Raw genomic sequence first — 18,852 nt, forward strand, 5'->3', positions numbered from 1 at the left:
ATAGATCTGAGAATTAAGAAGATAAACGAAACCATGGGAGAGGATGATTATCAACAGCATCTCACATTTATATATAGTTTTAAATTTTATAAAACCCTTCCTTTCCACAACCCTGTGAGGTAGGTAACGCAAATATTGATTTACCTATTTTAAAGGAAAGAAAACAGGACTCGGAGGAGTGAAATGGTTTGCTCATCAACAGATAGCTAGGAAGCATTGGTGCCAAGACCACAACACAGGTCTTTTGACTCCACACACAGCACATTTTCCATTATACTAAACTACCTACCAAAAGGAGTGAGAGACAGAGTCTTGGGGGGCACCTACCCTGGGGGGGGGGAGGGAGAAAGAGAAAGAAGACAAATTAAATGAAGGAGATCAGGTGTAGACAGAAAGTATCTGGAAGAAAAGAGTGATCAACAGTGTCAAATGCTGTATAAAGATAATAAAAAATTAGAAGATCAAACTTCTTTTCCTTTGATAGCTGTCTTCAAGTATTTGGAAGGCTGTCATGAAAGACTGTCATGTAGATGAGGCTTGTTCTTTGATTTTGAGAGCAAACCTGGAAGTTTTACAGAGGCAGACTTTGGCTTGAAATGTGGAAAAACCAAAATGTTTAGAGGTAGAATGGGGAATAGGCTGCCTAGCTAACTAGTCATTTGTTGGGAATGTCCCAAAGAGAATATCTGAAGGGTTATTCTAGGTGTACTCAACCAGGTGTACTCCGAGGTCCTTTCTGAGATTCTGTGAGACCTAGGTGTCTGTAAGGGTCATTTATGAGATGACTCTGTCCTTACCTGCAGGAGTGCACATGATTGCCTGGGAGTATTAAGGTGAATCTGCGCATGTCACTAAAATGAGCAGCCGTGGCAAGTTGGCTGATACTTAGGTCAGCTGAGTTGCTCACGTGCAACGGCTCATGACATGATTAATAAGCACGAATCCTCTTTGCTTTCGGGGCAGGACATGATTGGCTTACTGCGGGAAGGGCTCGTGAAAAAGGTGGACGGGGAGAGGATAAGAAGGAGGTACCCGGAGGCAGAAAAGAGAGAGCGTTAGAGCCGCAGAGCCGCGCTAGTAGTCAGAGGTGTAACAATAAAAGAGTATACTCTGAAAGTATCTTGGGGTGTTCTGTGGAGTCATTTCTCCAGTGCAGCTGGAGCCGGAGACGACCGAAGCCTGTTGAGGAGGTAAGTTCCTAACCCAGATAAACACGGAGCATATCAAGCCCAGATAAGCACAGACTATAACAGGTGTCATTTAAGACAAATGGCCCAAGTAAACTAACACTTTGGACCACAGGGGTTTGGATAGCTTGTCTGAATGGGAAATTGAACCAGACTGGGAAAGATGGGAGAGATCACAGTGGAAAGTGGCCGGGAATCCCCTACACTTGGAGTTTTGGGGCTGGGGAAAGGGTGAATAGTTTCTGCTTGGGAAGGGAATAAAATGGGAAAGAAGGCTAGAGGAAACTTGATTGACAGAGGGGTCCTAAGGCCACAACTGGAAGAAGTTGTGGTCCTCGACTCCTAGTAGCTCCCAGGAATTGGTCTCCAGCATCTCCAGCTAAATCCCTTAACTTCTGCTCTCCAAAAAGCAACAGTCCTCTTGGAGTCTTCCTTCTCACCTTGCCCTTTGCTTTCCATGGTGACCCTTTCCTTTCTGCCTCAGTATATATCCCTCTGCTAACTGAGGCATGAAACTCCCAGGAGTTTTAGAAGAGAAAATTTTTCATTACTTCATAGAATTTAGAACTGTAAGGTCCTATGAGCTCATTTAGTCCAACTCCCACATTTTACAAAGGTGAAAACTAAGGCACAGAGAAGAGAAAGGTTTTTTTAAGGATATTTTTTCTAAGGACATCTGTTGTTTAGTCATGTCTAACTCTTCATGACCCCATGGACCATAGCATGCAAGACCCTTCTATCTTCCACTATCTCAAAGTCTGTCCAAGTTTCTGTTCATTGTTTCTATGACACTCTAGCCATCTTATCTTCTGCCATCTAAGGTCATATAGACAGCAAGTAGCAGAGCTAGAATTCAAATTAACCTCTTCAAACCCCCAAAACAGTTACTTCCACATCAGATATGAGGCTTAAAGTGCAAATACAGAGGAGACAGTTGAATAAAACCCACATTAGAAAGTATAAATGACAATAACCTTTTCTGTTTGCTAGGGGAAGGAGATTAGAAAGCTTTAGATCCCTGGGTACTGCGGGTAAACAGGAGGTAGGATGAGACCATCAGTTACCAAAGGAAGGGAACCAGGAGACAAATTTCACTTATTTCATAATTCTGCTTACAGCCAGAAGGATATCATCTCATGTCAAGTTCAGGAAGATCACAGCAGCCTCTGATGCTGTGCTGTCCAAAAGTATGGGTGGAAAAGGGAAGAGGAGATGAGCTAGGCTAAGGTATTCACAACTGCAGCAATCTTCCCTCAGAGTCATGCCAATCAAAATAGCCAGAAAATCTCTCCTATGCCCAAGCCCTAAATACATGCCCAAAAGAGAAATCACTCAAGAACTCAGAAGACAAAGGGCCTAATGGGAAAACATACCCTATGAATAGGGTCTCTTGGTTCCTTCAGTCCACAATGCTTGATATTTCTTTACAGAAAGAGTGAGTCAGCCGTTCCACTGACAATGATTCCTACTAATATAACTGAAATTATTTAACAATAGATAAAAATACTATCTTAACAAATGCTATTTTCAACGAAGAATTTTCTTTAGCAATTGCCCCCAAAGTCCTGGCAAATGGCCAAGAGTTAACAGTGCTTTATGGACAGATTTTCAATAAATTCTAATAGCCACAGGCCTTGACCCCAGGGATCTTACAATACCACACAGGTTCACCAACTCTGACTGAAGCCATCCCCATTTGTTATTATTCACTGGATGACTCTCTTATGTGAACACTCTTGATACTGAAATAAAGGTTGAGCTAGTAACCAATATTTTCCAACATTCCTTATACTCTCCAGTGTGAATTCTGAATAATCTCTAAATAAAAACTTTTCAATATTTACTACATTTATGGCTTTGTCTCTAGGGTGAATTCTTTTGTGTGAGTCCTCTGATGCCGAATAAGCCGAGAGCTCTGACTAAAGGCTTTTCCACATTCCTGACATTCAAAAGGTTTCTCTCCAGTGTGAATTATCTGATGCTTAATAAGGTTGGCTCTCTGACTGAATGCATTACCACAATCTTTACATTTATAGGGTTTCTCACCAGTGTGAATTATCTGATGTTTGATAAGGTTGGCTCTCTGACTAAAGGCTTTACTACATTCTTTACAATTATAGGGCTTCTCACCAGTGTGAATTCTCTGGTGTTGGATTAGGTGTGAGCTCCGACTAAAGGCTCTACCACATTCATTACATTCATAAGGTTTCTCTCCAGTGTGAATTCTCTGGTGTTGAATAAGATGTGAGCTCCGACTGAAAGCTTTCCCACATTCATCACACCCATAGAGATTTTCTCTAGTATGAATGCTCTGATGTTGATTAAGTCTTGAGCTCCAACTGAAGCCTTTCCCACATTCATTACATGTATAAGGTTTCTCACCTGTATGAATTCGTTGATGTCGAATAAGAGTTGAACTTTGACTAAAGGCTTTCCAACATTCAGTACATTTATAGGGTTTCTCTCCAGTGTGAGTCCTCTGATGTCGAATAAGTTGTGAGCTCCGACTGAAACCTTTCCCACAAACATCACATCTATAGGGTTTCTCACCAGTATGAATTCTCTGATGTAGAACAAGGTCAGAATTATACTTGAAGCTTTTGGCACAAGCATAACATTTATGGGCTCTTTCTCCTATAACATCTCTCTGATGTGGGATATGGTTTGGAGTTAGGCCAGAGTTTCTCGCAAATTCTTTGTATTCCTGGGCTCTCTCTCCATTAGCCGTTTTCTTGCGGATCATATTTACTGGTCTGAACTGCTTTTTTTGGGAAAGGGATTCCCTCAGAATCATCCTAGCAGAGTTTCCCTGATGATTTCCTAACCTGTCAGATCCACAAATCTCTCCAAAATTATGTTTCTGAGGAACATCCATTAAGAATAATTCTGCCATCCTTCCACGCAATAGACTGTGCAATTGTACATCTTCTGAAGCTTCCTCTTTTCCATATGACCACATATTCTCAGTTTCTCTTTCATAGTCTGAAAGAATAAGAAAATGTCACCTATCTCTTATACTGAGAGAAAGAAACTGCTGGTGTAGGAAAAGGATCATTAAAAAAAAAAAAGAAAAATAGTCCACATTTACATAGTATTTTGCAGTAAACATCACTGACATTAGTGTCTAAGATATGGCTTTGATAGATCTCAAAACTGCTTTAGAACCTAGAGAAAGAATGGAAGGGACAGTAGTAGTTTGAATTGGACCAAGGGAATGAGGTATAAGGAGAGGCCCCCACAGAAAGGAGTAGTCAGAGAAGGAAGGGTAGAAGACTATCATGGGAATAAGCTGCTGGCAGAATGTAGATGTGCACAGGAAGTTCATAAGGTGACGAAAAGGGAATAAGGGAGATATATTTAGGGCTGGCAAGAGTTTCAAGGAGTGTGGAAAAGGAGGTCAGGGCAAATGATATAAAGAAGGCTCAGAGATGACAGGTATAATGAAGAGGGCTATCTACCTGATAGGAGCTCTGAGTGAGGAACTGTGAAGTTGTTGCTGCCACAAGCTAGCTGACCTTGATGTCACTGACTTACCTCCCCAGTAGCCCATCACCCTGTACCTGGTCCTTCAGGCCATCACTCTAATTATTGATCGCTCTCTCCTCCCCTCTGTGACCCCAACCTTTAGTTCCGTGTTTTCTTAGGCTCTTTTCTTTCACGCTTCCACAGAACACACACCACACCATTAGAGAATCCAAACTAAGTACATCATGCCCTGCTGGTAACCTCCTCCCCCAACCCATTTTTCAGCATATTTTTATGTGTTATCCCTACCCCCCACCCCCCAATTTGGTCATTGAGTTCCTCAAAGGCAGGAAATATCATGCCTTTCTTTCTTTGTTCAGCTTAGCATAATGCCTGGCATATGACAGGTACTTAAAAATGTTTACTGATTCTGACTGCCAAAATAGTCACTGTCATTCCCCTGCTTAAAATTTTTACTGGATCCTTATTACCTCTAAAATAAAGTGTTTATCCCAGCGTGCACCACCCTCCGTGATATGAGTCCAGTCTTTCCAGCTTTCTTTCCCATTACTCCCCTTTATATTATCTGCCTTCTGGCCAATTTGGAAGATAACTATGTCTATGATGATATGATAACTACAACAACTAATAATAATAGTAATAATAATAATTATTATTATTATAGCACCTAGCATTTAGATAGTACTTTAAAGTTTGTGAAGCACTTAACATGGGTTTTCTCACATGATCCTTACAACAACTCTGTGAAACAGGTGCTATTATCATCCCTATTTTACCAATGAGGAAACTGAGATTGAAAATGATTAAGTGGTTTGCCCAGGATTGCCTAGCTCAGGAAGTGTTTGAGGCAGCTTTTGGACTCAGGTCTCAGACTCCTAGCAATTCCTTGAACTCTTGTTCTATCTCCCCACTCCAGGCATTTTCTACTCTTCTCTTTTCCTTTTTTTTTTAGGGGGTGGGGCTAGGCAATTGGGTTAAGTGACTTGCCCAAGGTCACACAGCTAGTGTCAGGTGTCTGAGGCCGGATTTGAACTCAGGTCCTCCTGACTCCAGGGTTTGGTGCTCTATCCATTGTGCCACCTAGCTGCCCCCGCTCCAGGCATTTTCACGGCTGTCTCCTGTGCCTGGAACTCAGTGATGCTTAATAAACATTTGTTAACTTGACTTATGCTTTCCTCATAAAAACTCCATTAGGCAGGCAGCCATTTTATAGATAAAGAAACAAAGTCTAAGGAGTTGATTTGCCCACAGATACGAGGCTAGTAAACATGTGAGGCAGGATTCAAACCCAGGCCTCCTAATTCTAAATTTAGCACTCTATCTACTATGTCTCTCAGCAGACTGAAAGTCCTCTATAGACAAAGACTGTCATTCATTGTAGCAGGGATTTAAAAAAAATGTTGAATTAAAACTGAATTAAATTACTAAACTTGTATGTTTTTTTCTGAACCTAGATTTAGTAATTAATCACCAGCATAATTTGGTAGCCTAGAAAGCTAACGAAATCTTATGGTGCTCTCAGTGAGCCACAGCATTCAAAGCTAGAGAATCTCCATGGCACTCTGCCCTGGCATGCCACGTCAGGAATACTGGGGCCAGTTCTGGGTACAACATTTTAGGAAGGACATTTGTAAGCTAGAGAGATTAGAGAATATGTTACCAGGATGATGAAGAACCTCAAGTTCATGACATTTGAGATTAATTGAAGGAGCTAAAGAGAAGAATTACTGGGGAAAAGAGAGATGTATTCAGGTATATGAAGGGTAAAGTGGAAAAGGCATTAGACTTATTTGTTTGGTCCCAAAGAGCAGAATAGGAATAATGGGAAGAAGTTACAAAGAGGCAGTTTGATGTAAGGGAAAATTTCCTAATGATTAGAAGCATCCAAAAGTGAAATGGGCTTCCTCTGGAGGTAGTAACTTCCCAAAGGCTGGAGGACCACTTGTTAGGTATACTGGAAAGAAAGTTGTTTTTCAGGGATGGGTTGAATGAGGTGATCACTGAGCTCTCTAACTGTGATTCCTCTTGGTTCCCTTTCATCTCTAATAACAGTCTCCTCAATGCTTCTGGACCCACTCTCTGGGGCAAAGCAGAATAGCTCTAAGCCCTATTCCTTCCTGACAGTCCTTCCAATACATGAAGATAGCAATTATCTCTCTCCCCCTCCCCACCCATACCCTAGACTTCCTCTCTGTTGTCTAGTCTGGGAAGTCTTCATCTTTTATCTGATTATTTTGAGTTCTGTTCAGTAGAACTGGTACTCCATTCAAAACCTATCCCGGTCCAGCTGCACCCAAAGCCAAAAGCAAAATCATAATTGCTCTATATTGCCAGAGTGGCTTTTTGCTCTCTCATGGATCAGTAGAGATCCCTGGTCTATGCTTTGAAGCTTACTCTAGGAGGTGTTGTGTGTTCTCACTTTTCTCATAGTCTTTGCCTTCCATTTTCTCTTGAACTAACACTCAGAACCACCTCCATCTGCTCCTCCCTACACCAAAATATTCTAGAAGATGTAGGTAACTAATGTTCCCTTCGGGACCTTACACAGTATACTTTCTTCTGTACCTGTCTCATGTGCTTGTATAAAACTATTATGTTTATTTGGGTTTGGGTTTTATTCCCACATTGGGGCAGATTGTTGTCTTATACCTAAATTCTATATCTCCCCTGCTGAGAGACAGTGAAAGAATGATGACTTTGATTTGATAAATACTCCCTGACAGACTGATGGATTTGGTTTCCAGTACCTAGTTTTCTCCCTCATTCACCTGTACAGGAGGTTCTCAGGGTCTCCTCTCTATCCTCAGATCCTTGCAGATCCAAGGCCCATAGCTCTTCTCCTTGCTCCAGCTGGTGAATCAGGTCAGGTTTGGAAACTGGAAATCCTGCTCATGAAAAGAGAAACAAAATGGGAAGTATCCATGCATCACAGGGAAAACGGGCCTGTTTTGGGCTTGGTCCTAGGCCCTGTAGATATAGAGAGAGGAGATGGAGACATATCCAGAGTCTAAGTCAGGAAGACCCAGAGGGGCAAGAAGAGGCCTGAAAGGAGCACATTCCTAGAAGGGTGCATGTTTTGGGGTGGGAGAGGGAAGAAGGGTTACTCCAATGGTACCCAAAAAGGAAGAAATACCCTCTTCAGAGTAATAAAAAGTCACCAGCTGCTGAAGCCAACCATACCACTCTTGGGAAGCTTTGTTAGAAAGGTTTTCCTTCCCTCGGGCCTAAATGGGCCTCTTTGCAATTTCAACCCATCACTCCTAGTTCTTCCCTCTGAGGGCACATCCATACCACATCACACATCATCAAACATATGACATGTATCTACCCAGTAATGCCCTTGTCAGGATAAATCAATCCTCTCTTCATTACTCTGGCTGCCTTTCTCTGGATGTTCTCCAGCTTATCAATGTCCTGCCTAAAATGTGTTGCCTAAAGCTGGATGTGGTTTTCCAGATGTAAATGAGCAAAGTAGATTATGGTGGGATTATCACATTATTTATGGACCCTACACCTCGGAATGCAGACTGAGATTTCATTTTGCTTCTTGGCTGCTCTATTACATTGTTTTATTTCTAAATTTATTCTGAATTTAAACATCAAATAAAATGAGTATTTTCATATACATATTAGAACAGAAAAAGAGGACTATCCATGAAATTGCAGATCTCTACTATGTACAGCTTGCTTTTTAAAAAAGGATATATAAGTTCAACAAGCTGCCCTATTTGTCTGTTTCTTTCTGACTTTCCTTCTGTTCTCTACATTTTTAAAAAAGATGCCTCAATGACCCACTTTTCTTTTTCTTCTTTTCCTTTTGGCTACCTTATCCCTACTTCCCCTTCTCTACCTACTCCCCACAATGGGAAAAAAAAAAAGAAAAAATCTTTGTAACAAATGTGTAAAGTCAAGCAAAGCAAACTCACATTGATTGTGGCCAAAAGTGTATGCCTTATTCTGCATCTTGAGTCTATCACCTCTCTGTTAAGAGGGAGGTAGCAGCTTCATCGTCAGTCCTTTGCAACTGCAGTTGATCGCTGCATTGATCAGAGCTCTCAAGTTTTCAAAGTTGTTTTATCTTTACAATGTTGTTGTTATTGTATGTATTGTTCTGGTTCTACTCAATTCACTCTGCATCTACTCATACAGGCCTCAGATTCTTTCTGAAAATATTCATTTTGTCATTTCTTAATGGCACAATAATTTTCCATTACTTTCATATAACATAATTTGTTTGCCATTCCCCAGTAGACAGGCACCCATTTAGTTTCCGTTTCTCTGCTACCACAAAAAAAGAGCTGTTAATATTTTTGTATGTGTGTCCTTTTCCTCTATGATGTCTTTGGCATACAGGCCCACTAGTGATATAGCTGGGTTATAGGCTATACCCAGTTTAGGACTTTTGGGGCATAGTTCCAAGTTGCTTTCAAAAAGGCTAACCCAATTCACAGGTCCCCTAACAGTTCATCAGTATGTTGTTTTACTGCAGTCCTTCCAACAATTGCCATTTTCCTTTTTTGTTATCTTTGTCAATATGATGGGTGTGAGGTGAAACCTCAAAGTTGTTTTAATTCACATTTCCTTAATCATTATTGATTTAGAACATCTTAATGGATATTGACAGCTTGGATTTCTTCCTCTGAAAACTACCATTTATACCCTTTGACTATCTGTTGGGGCTATGGCTCTTGTTCTTATAAATTTGGCTCAGTTCCCTATATATATCTGGAAAATGAGACCTTTATCAGAGAAATTTCCTGTAAAGATTTTTCCCCGCTATTTTTTTCTTCTAATTTAACTGTATTGGCTTTCTTTGGAGAAAAACTTAAAATTTTATATAATCTCAATTGTCCATTTTATCTTCTGAGATATATAAGATCTGTGATTCTCTTTATTTCTTCTTTATGAACTCTTCCCTTATCCACAGAGCTGAAAGGCTAATTTCTTCCTTGCTCCTCTATTTTGCTTATGATATTACCTGTTATGTCTCAGTCATATATCCATTTGGAATTTATTTCACCATTGTGAGATATTGGTCTACGCATAATTTCTGGCAGACTATTTTCCAGTTTTTCTGGCAGTATCTGTTGAAAAGCTACCTCAATAGCTGGTTCTTTTATGTTTAAAGAGCCCTGTGTTACTTTGTTTATTTATCTATGTATATATCATACCCAATCTGTTCTACTGATTGACCGTCTTTATTTTTAAACTAGTATCAATTTGTTTTGATAATGTTTTGTAGTATAATTTGAGATATGGTACTACTAGACTCTCTTCTTTCCCATTTTTTTCATTATTTCTCTTGAGATTCTTGACCTTTTTGTTTCTCTAGATGAATTGTGCCCACCCCACCCCACCCCTAACTCTATAAAATAATCTTTTGGTAGTTCAAATAGCATGACGCTGAATAAGTAAACTAATTTGGATAGTACTGTCATTTTTATTTTATTAGCACAGCCTTCTCATGAACAATTAATATTTCTCCAGTTATTTAGGTCTGTCTTTGTTTCTATAAGGTGTTTTATAGTTACATTCATTATAGTTCACGTGTGTCTTGGTAAAAAAAAATTCCCAAGTATTTTATACATTCTATAGTTATTTAGAATAGAATTGCTCTGTCTCTTCCTGGGGTTTGTGGGTTTTGTTGGTAATATAGAGAAATGCTGACTTCTATGAATTTTTTTATATCCTGAAAATTTGCTGAATTATTTCAATTAATTTTTAGTTGACTCTTCAGGGTTCTCTACAAGGACCATCATATTCTCTGAAAAAAAAAAGCAATAGTTTGATTTCTTCTTTGCCTGTGCTTATTCCATCAATTTCTTCTTCTTGTTCTATTCTAATAGCAAGCACATCTAGTACTATATTAAATGGTATTGGTGATAATGGACATTCTTGCTTTACTCCTGATCTCATTGGAAAGGCCCTTGATTTCAATTTTATATAGATATTATTTAATATACTTAGGAAATGTCCATTTATTACTATGATTTCTAGCATTTTTAACAGAAATGAATGTTAATTTTATCAAAATCTTTTTAGTATCTACTCATATAAACATAATTTTTACTATTTATATTATTACCATGATTTATTCTGTTTATATTTATTCTTATATTGAACTAACCTTGTATTCCTAGTATAAATCCAACCTGTCATAGTGTATAATAATTAATAGCACCTACTATGTGCCAAGCACATGCTAAGCATTTTACAAATATTTGATATTCACAACAACCCTGGGAGGTAGGTGCTATTCTTAACCCCATTTTACAACAGAAGAAAGTGAAGCAAATAGAGGTAAAGTGACCTGCCCAAGGTCACATAACTAGTTAAATGTCTGAGGCTACATTTGAACTTAAGTCTTCCTGATGAGGCCCACGTCTCTATCCACTTTGCCATCTAGCGGTATAATCTTTCAAATATGCTGTAGTCTATTTGTTAATATTTTACTTAAAATGTTTGTGGTAATATTCATTCACTGCTTTGTCAGTACTAGGACCATAACTCTATCATAGAAGGAGATTGGAAAGGCACCTATTTTTGCACATAATTTATGTAATCTGTAGATTATTTGTTCCTGGAATCTTGGAATTCACTCATAAATCCATCTGGTCCTAGAATTTTTTCTGTTAGTTCATTTGTGGCTTCTTCAATTTCTTTTCCTGATATTGGGTTATTTAAATAATTTTTACCTTTTTCTGTTAATCTGAACATTTTGTTATTTCTTAAGCATTCATCCATTTCATTTGTTATTGGTTTTGTTAACATAACTAAGCAAAATAGTTCCTGATAGTTTCCTTTATGTCTTCTTCAGTTGCTTTGAATTCTTTTTTTTATTTTTAATACAATTGATTTTCCTCTCTTTTTACTTAATCAGACTATTTTGTTAGTTCCCCCCCAAAAAAAATCAGCTCCTCATTTTATTTAGCAAGTCAATGGAGTTTTTTTGTTTCAATTTTGTCAAGCCATTAAATTTTTTTTTTCAGAATTTCTACTTTAGTAGTTAGTTGGGGAAAATAATTTGTTGTTTTTTCAGATTTTTTTAATTAAATGCCCAGTTCATTAATTCATTCTATCCTCTGTTGATGACATGTAGAAATATAAATTTCCCCTAAGGACTGTTTTCGCTTTTTGATATATTGTCTTCGATGAAATTGCCATATCACTTGTTGATTAATATTAATCTTGCTGTCAACTAAAACACCAAGATTTTTCCCGAAGAATTGCTTTCTAGCTATATCTCTCCCATCTTATATTTGTGAAGCTGATTTTTTTTTTGGACCTAAATGTAAGACTTTACATTTATCCCCATTCAATTCAGCTCAACATTTTAGCCTATTGAGATCTTTTAGAATCTTATACTGCTACTCTGTTTAAAGTCCTGAGATTCAGCATATTAGCTAAGGCTCTCAGCTTTGCGTCTTTTACCTCTGATCCCTCTTTCTCTATGAGAAAATCTTAAATCTTGACAAGACCGATCAAGTGCCCTTTAAGTCTCCCTTTTCTGGGCTAAATATCCTCAGTCCCTTCAACTGGTTCTCCTACAGAATAATCTTTATTTCCTTTACCATCCTGGCCCCTCTCTTCAGAACCCATTCCAATATATAGTAAAGTGTGTTAACCAAATAGGACATATACTCATTTGGTTTCTATCTTCTGGAAAATTCCCACCAGTTTCACCCAAATGCCACTAGACAAGACAGTGGTCTTTCAGTGATACAAAAGGACACATACTTAATAAGTGCTTTTTTAATAAATGAGCTATGGAAGGCCATCTGAAGAAAGCTCAAAAGATATGGAAAAGGGGGGTAGCTAGGTGGTGCAGTGGATAGAGCACTGGCCCTGGATTCAGGAGGACCTGAGTTTAAATCTGGCCTTGGACACATAGCATGTTAGCTGTGTGACTCTGGGCAAGTCACTTAACCCCACTGCCTAGCCAAAAAAATGAAAAAAAAAAAAGATATGGAAAAGGTGGCCTATGGGATAACTCAAAGAGCTGCCTATTTTCACATACTATATAGACAATAAATTGTCTGAGAACAAAAAACAAGAATATCTTGTTTTGGGGTCCTGAATCATAGAGGTTGCACAGCTTACTGCCACATAAGAAAGCCATGAGGTACCAGAAAGCTAAATCTATAAAGTCCTTACCCAGCCAGACCATGTTCCCATAATTCTCCAGCATCACATCCCTGTAGAGAGCCTTCTGACTGGGGTCCAGATGTGTCCATTCCTTCCTTGTGAAATGCAGAGCCACATCCTCGAATGTCACTGCTTCCTGAAACAGCACATTCATGTTTTAGGAATGATAAACTCTTTCCTTGTTCCATCTCTGCCTCCTACACAAGACATCTCTGCTGACTCAGGAATGAATCTCCCTCAGCCCCCACTCATGGGAGTAGAGGCAGCAGGATAAGGAAGAGAAGGAAATGGACTTAGAAGCAGAGAAGTGGCATAAGGCTTTTTGTGGAAGGCTCATCCACAAGTCTCAAAAAATACCTAATGGAGGTAAAAAATATCCAGAGATAAAGAGAAGGCCAACAGCCAATATCAAAGCAATGGGAGGATCGTCTGTGGGGCTGCTAGGAGAGCTCAGATCAATCAATCAATAAGTATGTGCCAACCACATAAAAATAATTGGGTATCTCCAGTCTGGAACCTGAAGGTTTAGAAGAGATATGGCCAATTTATAAGTTAGAGACAAATGAATATCAATGTATTTAGCAAATTTTGGACATGAGAACTAAAGTATAACCATTGAAGCTTAAAAGGGATAAATTTAGGACAAAGAAAAAGGATTGCTACTTTATTACCCCATAAGGTAGAAACAGGCTTAGTCCAAAAAAGGTCCAAAATCAAAACCGATAAGGGGAAAAGGCCTATCTGTACAAAATAACTTAAAGCAACACCATACAACAGTGAAACACAGAAAACGTCACATGCCCAGCAATTGGGGAATGGCTCAGTAGTGGCATATATGTGTAGTGGAATTATCACTGAAGTACAAAGAATGGCCAATGTGATGAATATGAAAGAAATATTGAAAGATGTGTATAAATTAACGCACACAGAAAGAATGAGAACCGAAAGAACAATACACACTCATTACAGGTTTATAAATTAAGACAATATTAAATGACAAAACTCATGGCAAATACAGGGAGCAACATCGATATGACCCTGCTAAAGTTACTGCACACGTAATTCAACTCGTTTTAACAACTGGAAGATAAATAATAGAAGGCTAGGACTCTACATATAATCATTTACAACTTCATTTTGGTGTTGTTTTTACAGCTTTCTGGGAGTGAGATGTATTCTGCTTTTTGCTTTATTTGGGTTTTGAAAAAAATTCTTATGATTTTGCTTTTGATCATTGTTCATATATTTGTACTGTTCATACAATTTTGGCTTTGATTACTGTTAGTACTTTTTATATTCATACTTTACTTTTAAGTTCATACTGCTTATTCATTACTATGTATCAATGGACATTAATAATACAAAATATATCCATAAATATTTTTTTAAATCGAAGTTAACTATTTGAGGTTTTTAGGCAAACTGGAAAAGTGTGGATTGAGTATTTCTCATTTACAGTGTAACCTTAGCCACATGGTTTCAAATCCCACTTCTGCCACTTACCACCTGCATGTCATTAGCAAGTCACTTAACCTCCCTGGGCCTCAATTTCATCGTTTGTAAAATAAAGAGGCTGGGCCAGATGGCCTCCAAGGGCCCTTCCACCTGTACATCTATGAACCCATTATCCCATAGTGCACCCCGGAGTGTTTATGGGAAACTGGTGGGACCTAAATAGAGCAAGAACATGGGATTCACTTTCTGCGGCGATTCTTATATTGCTTTTGTCCCAGGAGTATCCTAAGACCCTTTTTGTGTGATGCCTATGTGTGGATGCAGTGCACCCATGACTGTTTGGCAGTGCAGGGGCCCCCAGCATGATTAAGGTGACCCTTGCTAGGAGACTGGGGATGTAGTAGGAGAGCCTCACTAAACATGAGTGGTCCCACTTCTAGTCTCCAAACCAGTATCCTTCTCATTTTTTTTAAACTTTGAGCTTACCATCAAGCTACCCAAACAAAACTTTGAAGTCTAAGTAGCTCTGGTACAGCGTTGTATTATACAGATGGCTTGTATAAGCTTCCCTATGTACTCCCACAGTGTGTTAACAACAACTTGGCACTGTAAATAGCAGACATTTAATAAGTATTTGTTGAGTGAGTATTGATTGAAACATTATAAATTCAATCTTTTACCCTCAGATGGAATGATTTTAAAAGTTCCAGGTGGAAGGTGAGCATGGCAGGGGAAACAGTGGATATCTGGGAAGCAAGATAGAAGGACAGCAAGCACAAATGTCCCTCTTCAAACCCTGCTTAGTTTAACCCATAACTCTCCCCCACTACTTCTCCACCTCCACCCCACTAGCCTTCCCCTGCTCACACTGCCTCCAACCCTAAAACTACCTCCTCCAAATGACGCGTTCCCCCCAAAACCTCCTTTTGAGGAAGTACCTATTCCAGTCATAATCACTGCTAACCCAGCTCAGTCCATAACCCTCTGGACTGCTTTTCCACCTTGCCCTGCTTGGATATCTTAACTTGCTTTTCGATTCCTTTTTTGTGTTATCTTCCCTCATTAGGATGTAAGCTCTTTGAGGACAGGGACAATCCTCCTTTTTCTTGTATTTGTATTCCCAGTTTATTTAGTTTATTTAGTGCAATGCGATTACTCAGACTATAGCAAATACTTAATAAATGCTCTAGCTATCTAGCTATCTTTAAAATTTTCCTATAGTTGGCCCAAGGCAATTTATCAGTAGAGAAAGCCCTGCTATGGAAGGCTAAGTGTAAGTTCTCTCAGAATTTACTAACTTTTATCTCTCCTTGGCAAATGCAGGCAGCTTCCCAGGAAAGGCCCAGGCCTCCTTGGATGGGGCAAACAAGCTATCCATGGCTACACACATGAAAGACTAACTGGGAATTATATACCTCCCACACTTAAAATCACCAAGATTCACATTATGATAGCATTCAGTGCTGATAAGGCACTTATTCCAAACAATCCAAAGAGGCAGAGATTATAAGTAATATTATTCTCATTTTACAAATAAGGGAAATGATGAAAAATTATCTGCCTAAAGTCAAAATTAATGGGAGCCATAAAGCAGAATTAAATTCAGATCTTCAAGTCTGATTACTCTTAATTTCAAAAATACCATTCTAGATTCTCTAGTGCTTTTTTTTTTCATCGGTTCACCCTAGGGAGCCCAAGCCAAAGAAGTCACTAAGTTACCTACATGTCTAGGGGGGAGGAGCCAAGGACAAGAGGAACCTGAAAGAATGGTTGTCCTACTGGCAGGACCAACAACATATGGCTGAAAACCCCAATCAAAGACCCAGAGGCTTACATAAAGTCTATATGTGTGACCCCAGGAAGAGAGGGAGAGGAAGAGCTAACAGAGAGAGGAAATTATCAAACTGCTCCCATGATAATTCTGATCCAGCAAGGGGGAGGCAAACTTTCAGAGGTAGGAGATAGGAGAGTGCCATGCTCCTATGCCCTATATAGGCTTGCCTGGGCAGAGATACTTCAGGATACGGGAAGGAGATGAAGCCACAGTCAGGAAGCAGTGATGGGAACTCAGAAAGGACAGCTCACCTGGGATTGAGCCGCCATCAATGTTAGAGGAACAGCTGCCATCACCTGTCCTCCTGGGTTCCCTCAGGGGGAAGGGCACAGGTACTTGGGGAGCTGGCAGATGCTGGAAAAAGACAAAGGAACCAAGAGTGACACCAGCCCTGCCCTGCGGTTCCCTACTCGCATCCACTGGGGCTCACCTGCAGCCACAGGATCTTAAAGGGGTCCCTAATGCAGCCCCTCTCTTTCACATCTTCCCCACCACTACATCACTACCAACCCCTTGCTCTAGCTCCCACGGGGGTAAAGGGGAATGTCTGAAGAACTACAGTGGGTTACATAAAAAAGTCCCATAGTCCCCAACACAGAAAGACTAAGAGATTCCTAGAGGTGCAAGAGAGATGGAGATACCGACAAGACATACACATCAGCCCATCTACTGCAGGGTCCCCAAGGAGAAAATCTCCTGCGAACCCTGCTTTCAGGCTAACTCACAGTTGTTCTATCTTTTCTGGAGCCCTTATGTTCATCATTTGTCCCGAAGTGAATTTCTGGCTATGACACTTCTGTTGTTACTGCTGAATCATTTCCATTGTGACCAACTCTTCATGATTCCATTTGGGGTTTTCTTAGCAAAAATACTGGAGTCGTTTGCCCTTTCCTTCTGCAGCTTATTTTACAGATGTGAAACTGAGGCAAACAGGGTTAAGTGACTTGCCCAGGGTCATACAGCTGGTAAGTGTCTGAGGCAACATGTGAACTCAGGAAGATGAGTCTTCCTGACTCTAGGCCTAGCCACCCTACCTACTTGTGCCACCTAGCTGCCCCATAATTTATAACATTTACTACCTTCATAACCTTGGGCCAATCGTTGCCCTTTGTTGGGCTTGAATTTCCTCATCTGTAAAATGAAAAGGTTATACTAGGTGCAATCTGAGAACACCTCCAAGTTTTAAAATTTACTGGTAAAAGCAAATAAAGAGATTCTAAAGCCAAGCAAAAATTACTTATGAATTGTGTACTGGTGTGGAATTATTCTATGTATAAAGATATAGAATCCTAATTTGTTACTAGATAGCTACATACATATCTAATAGCATCTATAATTTTTTAAATCTAGATTTGTAATTTCAATAGTATTGGGGATTTCCTGGTATGGAAACACCTTCCACCAATGCCAATCTACAATTCCACTGAAACTTACAGTGTTAAAGCCTGGGGCACTTGGAGATTCCCTGATTTGCCAACAGTTTCATAGATGTTCTGTGTCACAGCAGGATTTAAATGCTGCTATTCCTGACTCCAAGGCCATCTTTATATCCACTACTCCATGCAACCTCTCTATCTATTTGTATCTAGACTATTTGGCCTTACATTCTCTCTCATAATCTTTTGTCATGAATCATCAACTTGGTGAGCTCTTCCTGCATGTCTTGTAAGCATCTCAAACTAAACAGGTCCCAACCAGAACTCATCTTATCTCCTAAAGCTGTACCCCCTTCTTTTCTAATCTGTACCTCCTCTATGCTTCCCTATTTATTTATAATAATTACTATTTATATAGCACTTTAAGGTTTGCAAGGTCCCTGACAGATGTTACCTCATGGAAGCTTCACAAAAACCCTGGGAGGGAGGTGATATGATTAGCCTCTCTTAAAAAGAAAAAAAAAGGAAAACATTGTAGCAGATAGAAGTTAAGCTACTCACCTAGGGTTACACGGCTAATAAGTGCTTGAGATAGGATTTGAACCACTCAGCTGGTTTCTGTTAATGTTATCACCATTCTCCCAGTCACTTAAGTTCAGAACCTCAGAGTCACCTCTGATTTTTCCCTCTCCCTCATCCCCCATGGCCAATCATTCATCAAGTCTTATGGATTCTACCTCTAGGACATCACAAAGCCACGAATTAGGTCCACATCACCTCTCACCTGGATTAAAGCAACGATCTCCTAATTGAGCTTTCTGTTCTCAGTCTCTCCCTTCTCCAATTCCTCCTTCATACAGAGGTTAATATTCCTAAGGCACTGGCCTAATCATATCACTGCCATATTCAAAAATCTTCAGTGTGGCTCCCCATTGCCTATAGGACAAAATTTAAACTCCTTACTCTGTCATTTAAAGCTGTTTACAACTTAGTTCCCATCTGTCTTTCTAGTCTTATTTGATTTTGCTCCCCTTCCCACACACTCTTCAAGTCAATCTGAACTACTAGCCATTCCCTGAACTCACTATTCCATCCCGGTCTCTGTACTTCAGAGGCCTCTGTGGCTGGAATGCCCTCCCTCGCCCCTCCCCTCAGAATGCCCATATTTCTTCAAGGCTCAAGTAAGATGCCACCTCTTCTGTGAAGCCTTCACAGGTCCCCACCAGGTATCATTGTTGTTCCCTTATTCAATTTCCTTTTTTTTAAAAAAAAGTTTTATTGGCACCTTTTGTTTTTACATCATTCATTTCCTGATATACTTTCCACAGTAAACCCTCCCTTTTAACCAGGAAAAGTAGAACTGCAGAAC

General features: G+C 39.6%; 1 protein-coding gene across 1 annotated transcript in view; it reads right to left on the reverse strand.

Annotated features, from left to right (window-relative positions):
• The window catches only part of LOC110214396 (uncharacterized), a 31,228-nt gene extending 14,513 nt beyond the window's left edge, over positions 1 to 16,715 (reverse strand). The window contains exons 1-5 of the mRNA XM_078153826.1: positions 16,359 to 16,715; positions 12,828 to 12,954; positions 7,442 to 7,558; positions 3,534 to 4,169; positions 3,168 to 3,449 (exon numbers count right to left, since the gene is read on the reverse strand). Of these exons, the coding sequence (XP_078009952.1) occupies positions 3,168 to 3,449; positions 3,534 to 4,169; positions 7,442 to 7,558; positions 12,828 to 12,954; positions 16,359 to 16,400 (1,204 nt within the window). The 5' untranslated portion in view covers positions 16,401 to 16,715. The remainder of the gene's footprint in view (positions 1 to 3,167; positions 3,450 to 3,533; positions 4,170 to 7,441; positions 7,559 to 12,827; positions 12,955 to 16,358) is intronic.
• Positions 16,716 to 18,852: the final 2,137 nt, after the last annotated feature.

The sequence above is a fragment of the Phascolarctos cinereus genome, unplaced genomic scaffold, assembly GCF_003287225.1.
Source record: "Phascolarctos cinereus isolate Bilbo 61053 unplaced genomic scaffold, phaCin_HiC Scaffold_4;HRSCAF=312, whole genome shotgun sequence".
NCBI classification, from domain to species: domain Eukaryota; kingdom Metazoa; phylum Chordata; class Mammalia; order Diprotodontia; family Phascolarctidae; genus Phascolarctos; species Phascolarctos cinereus.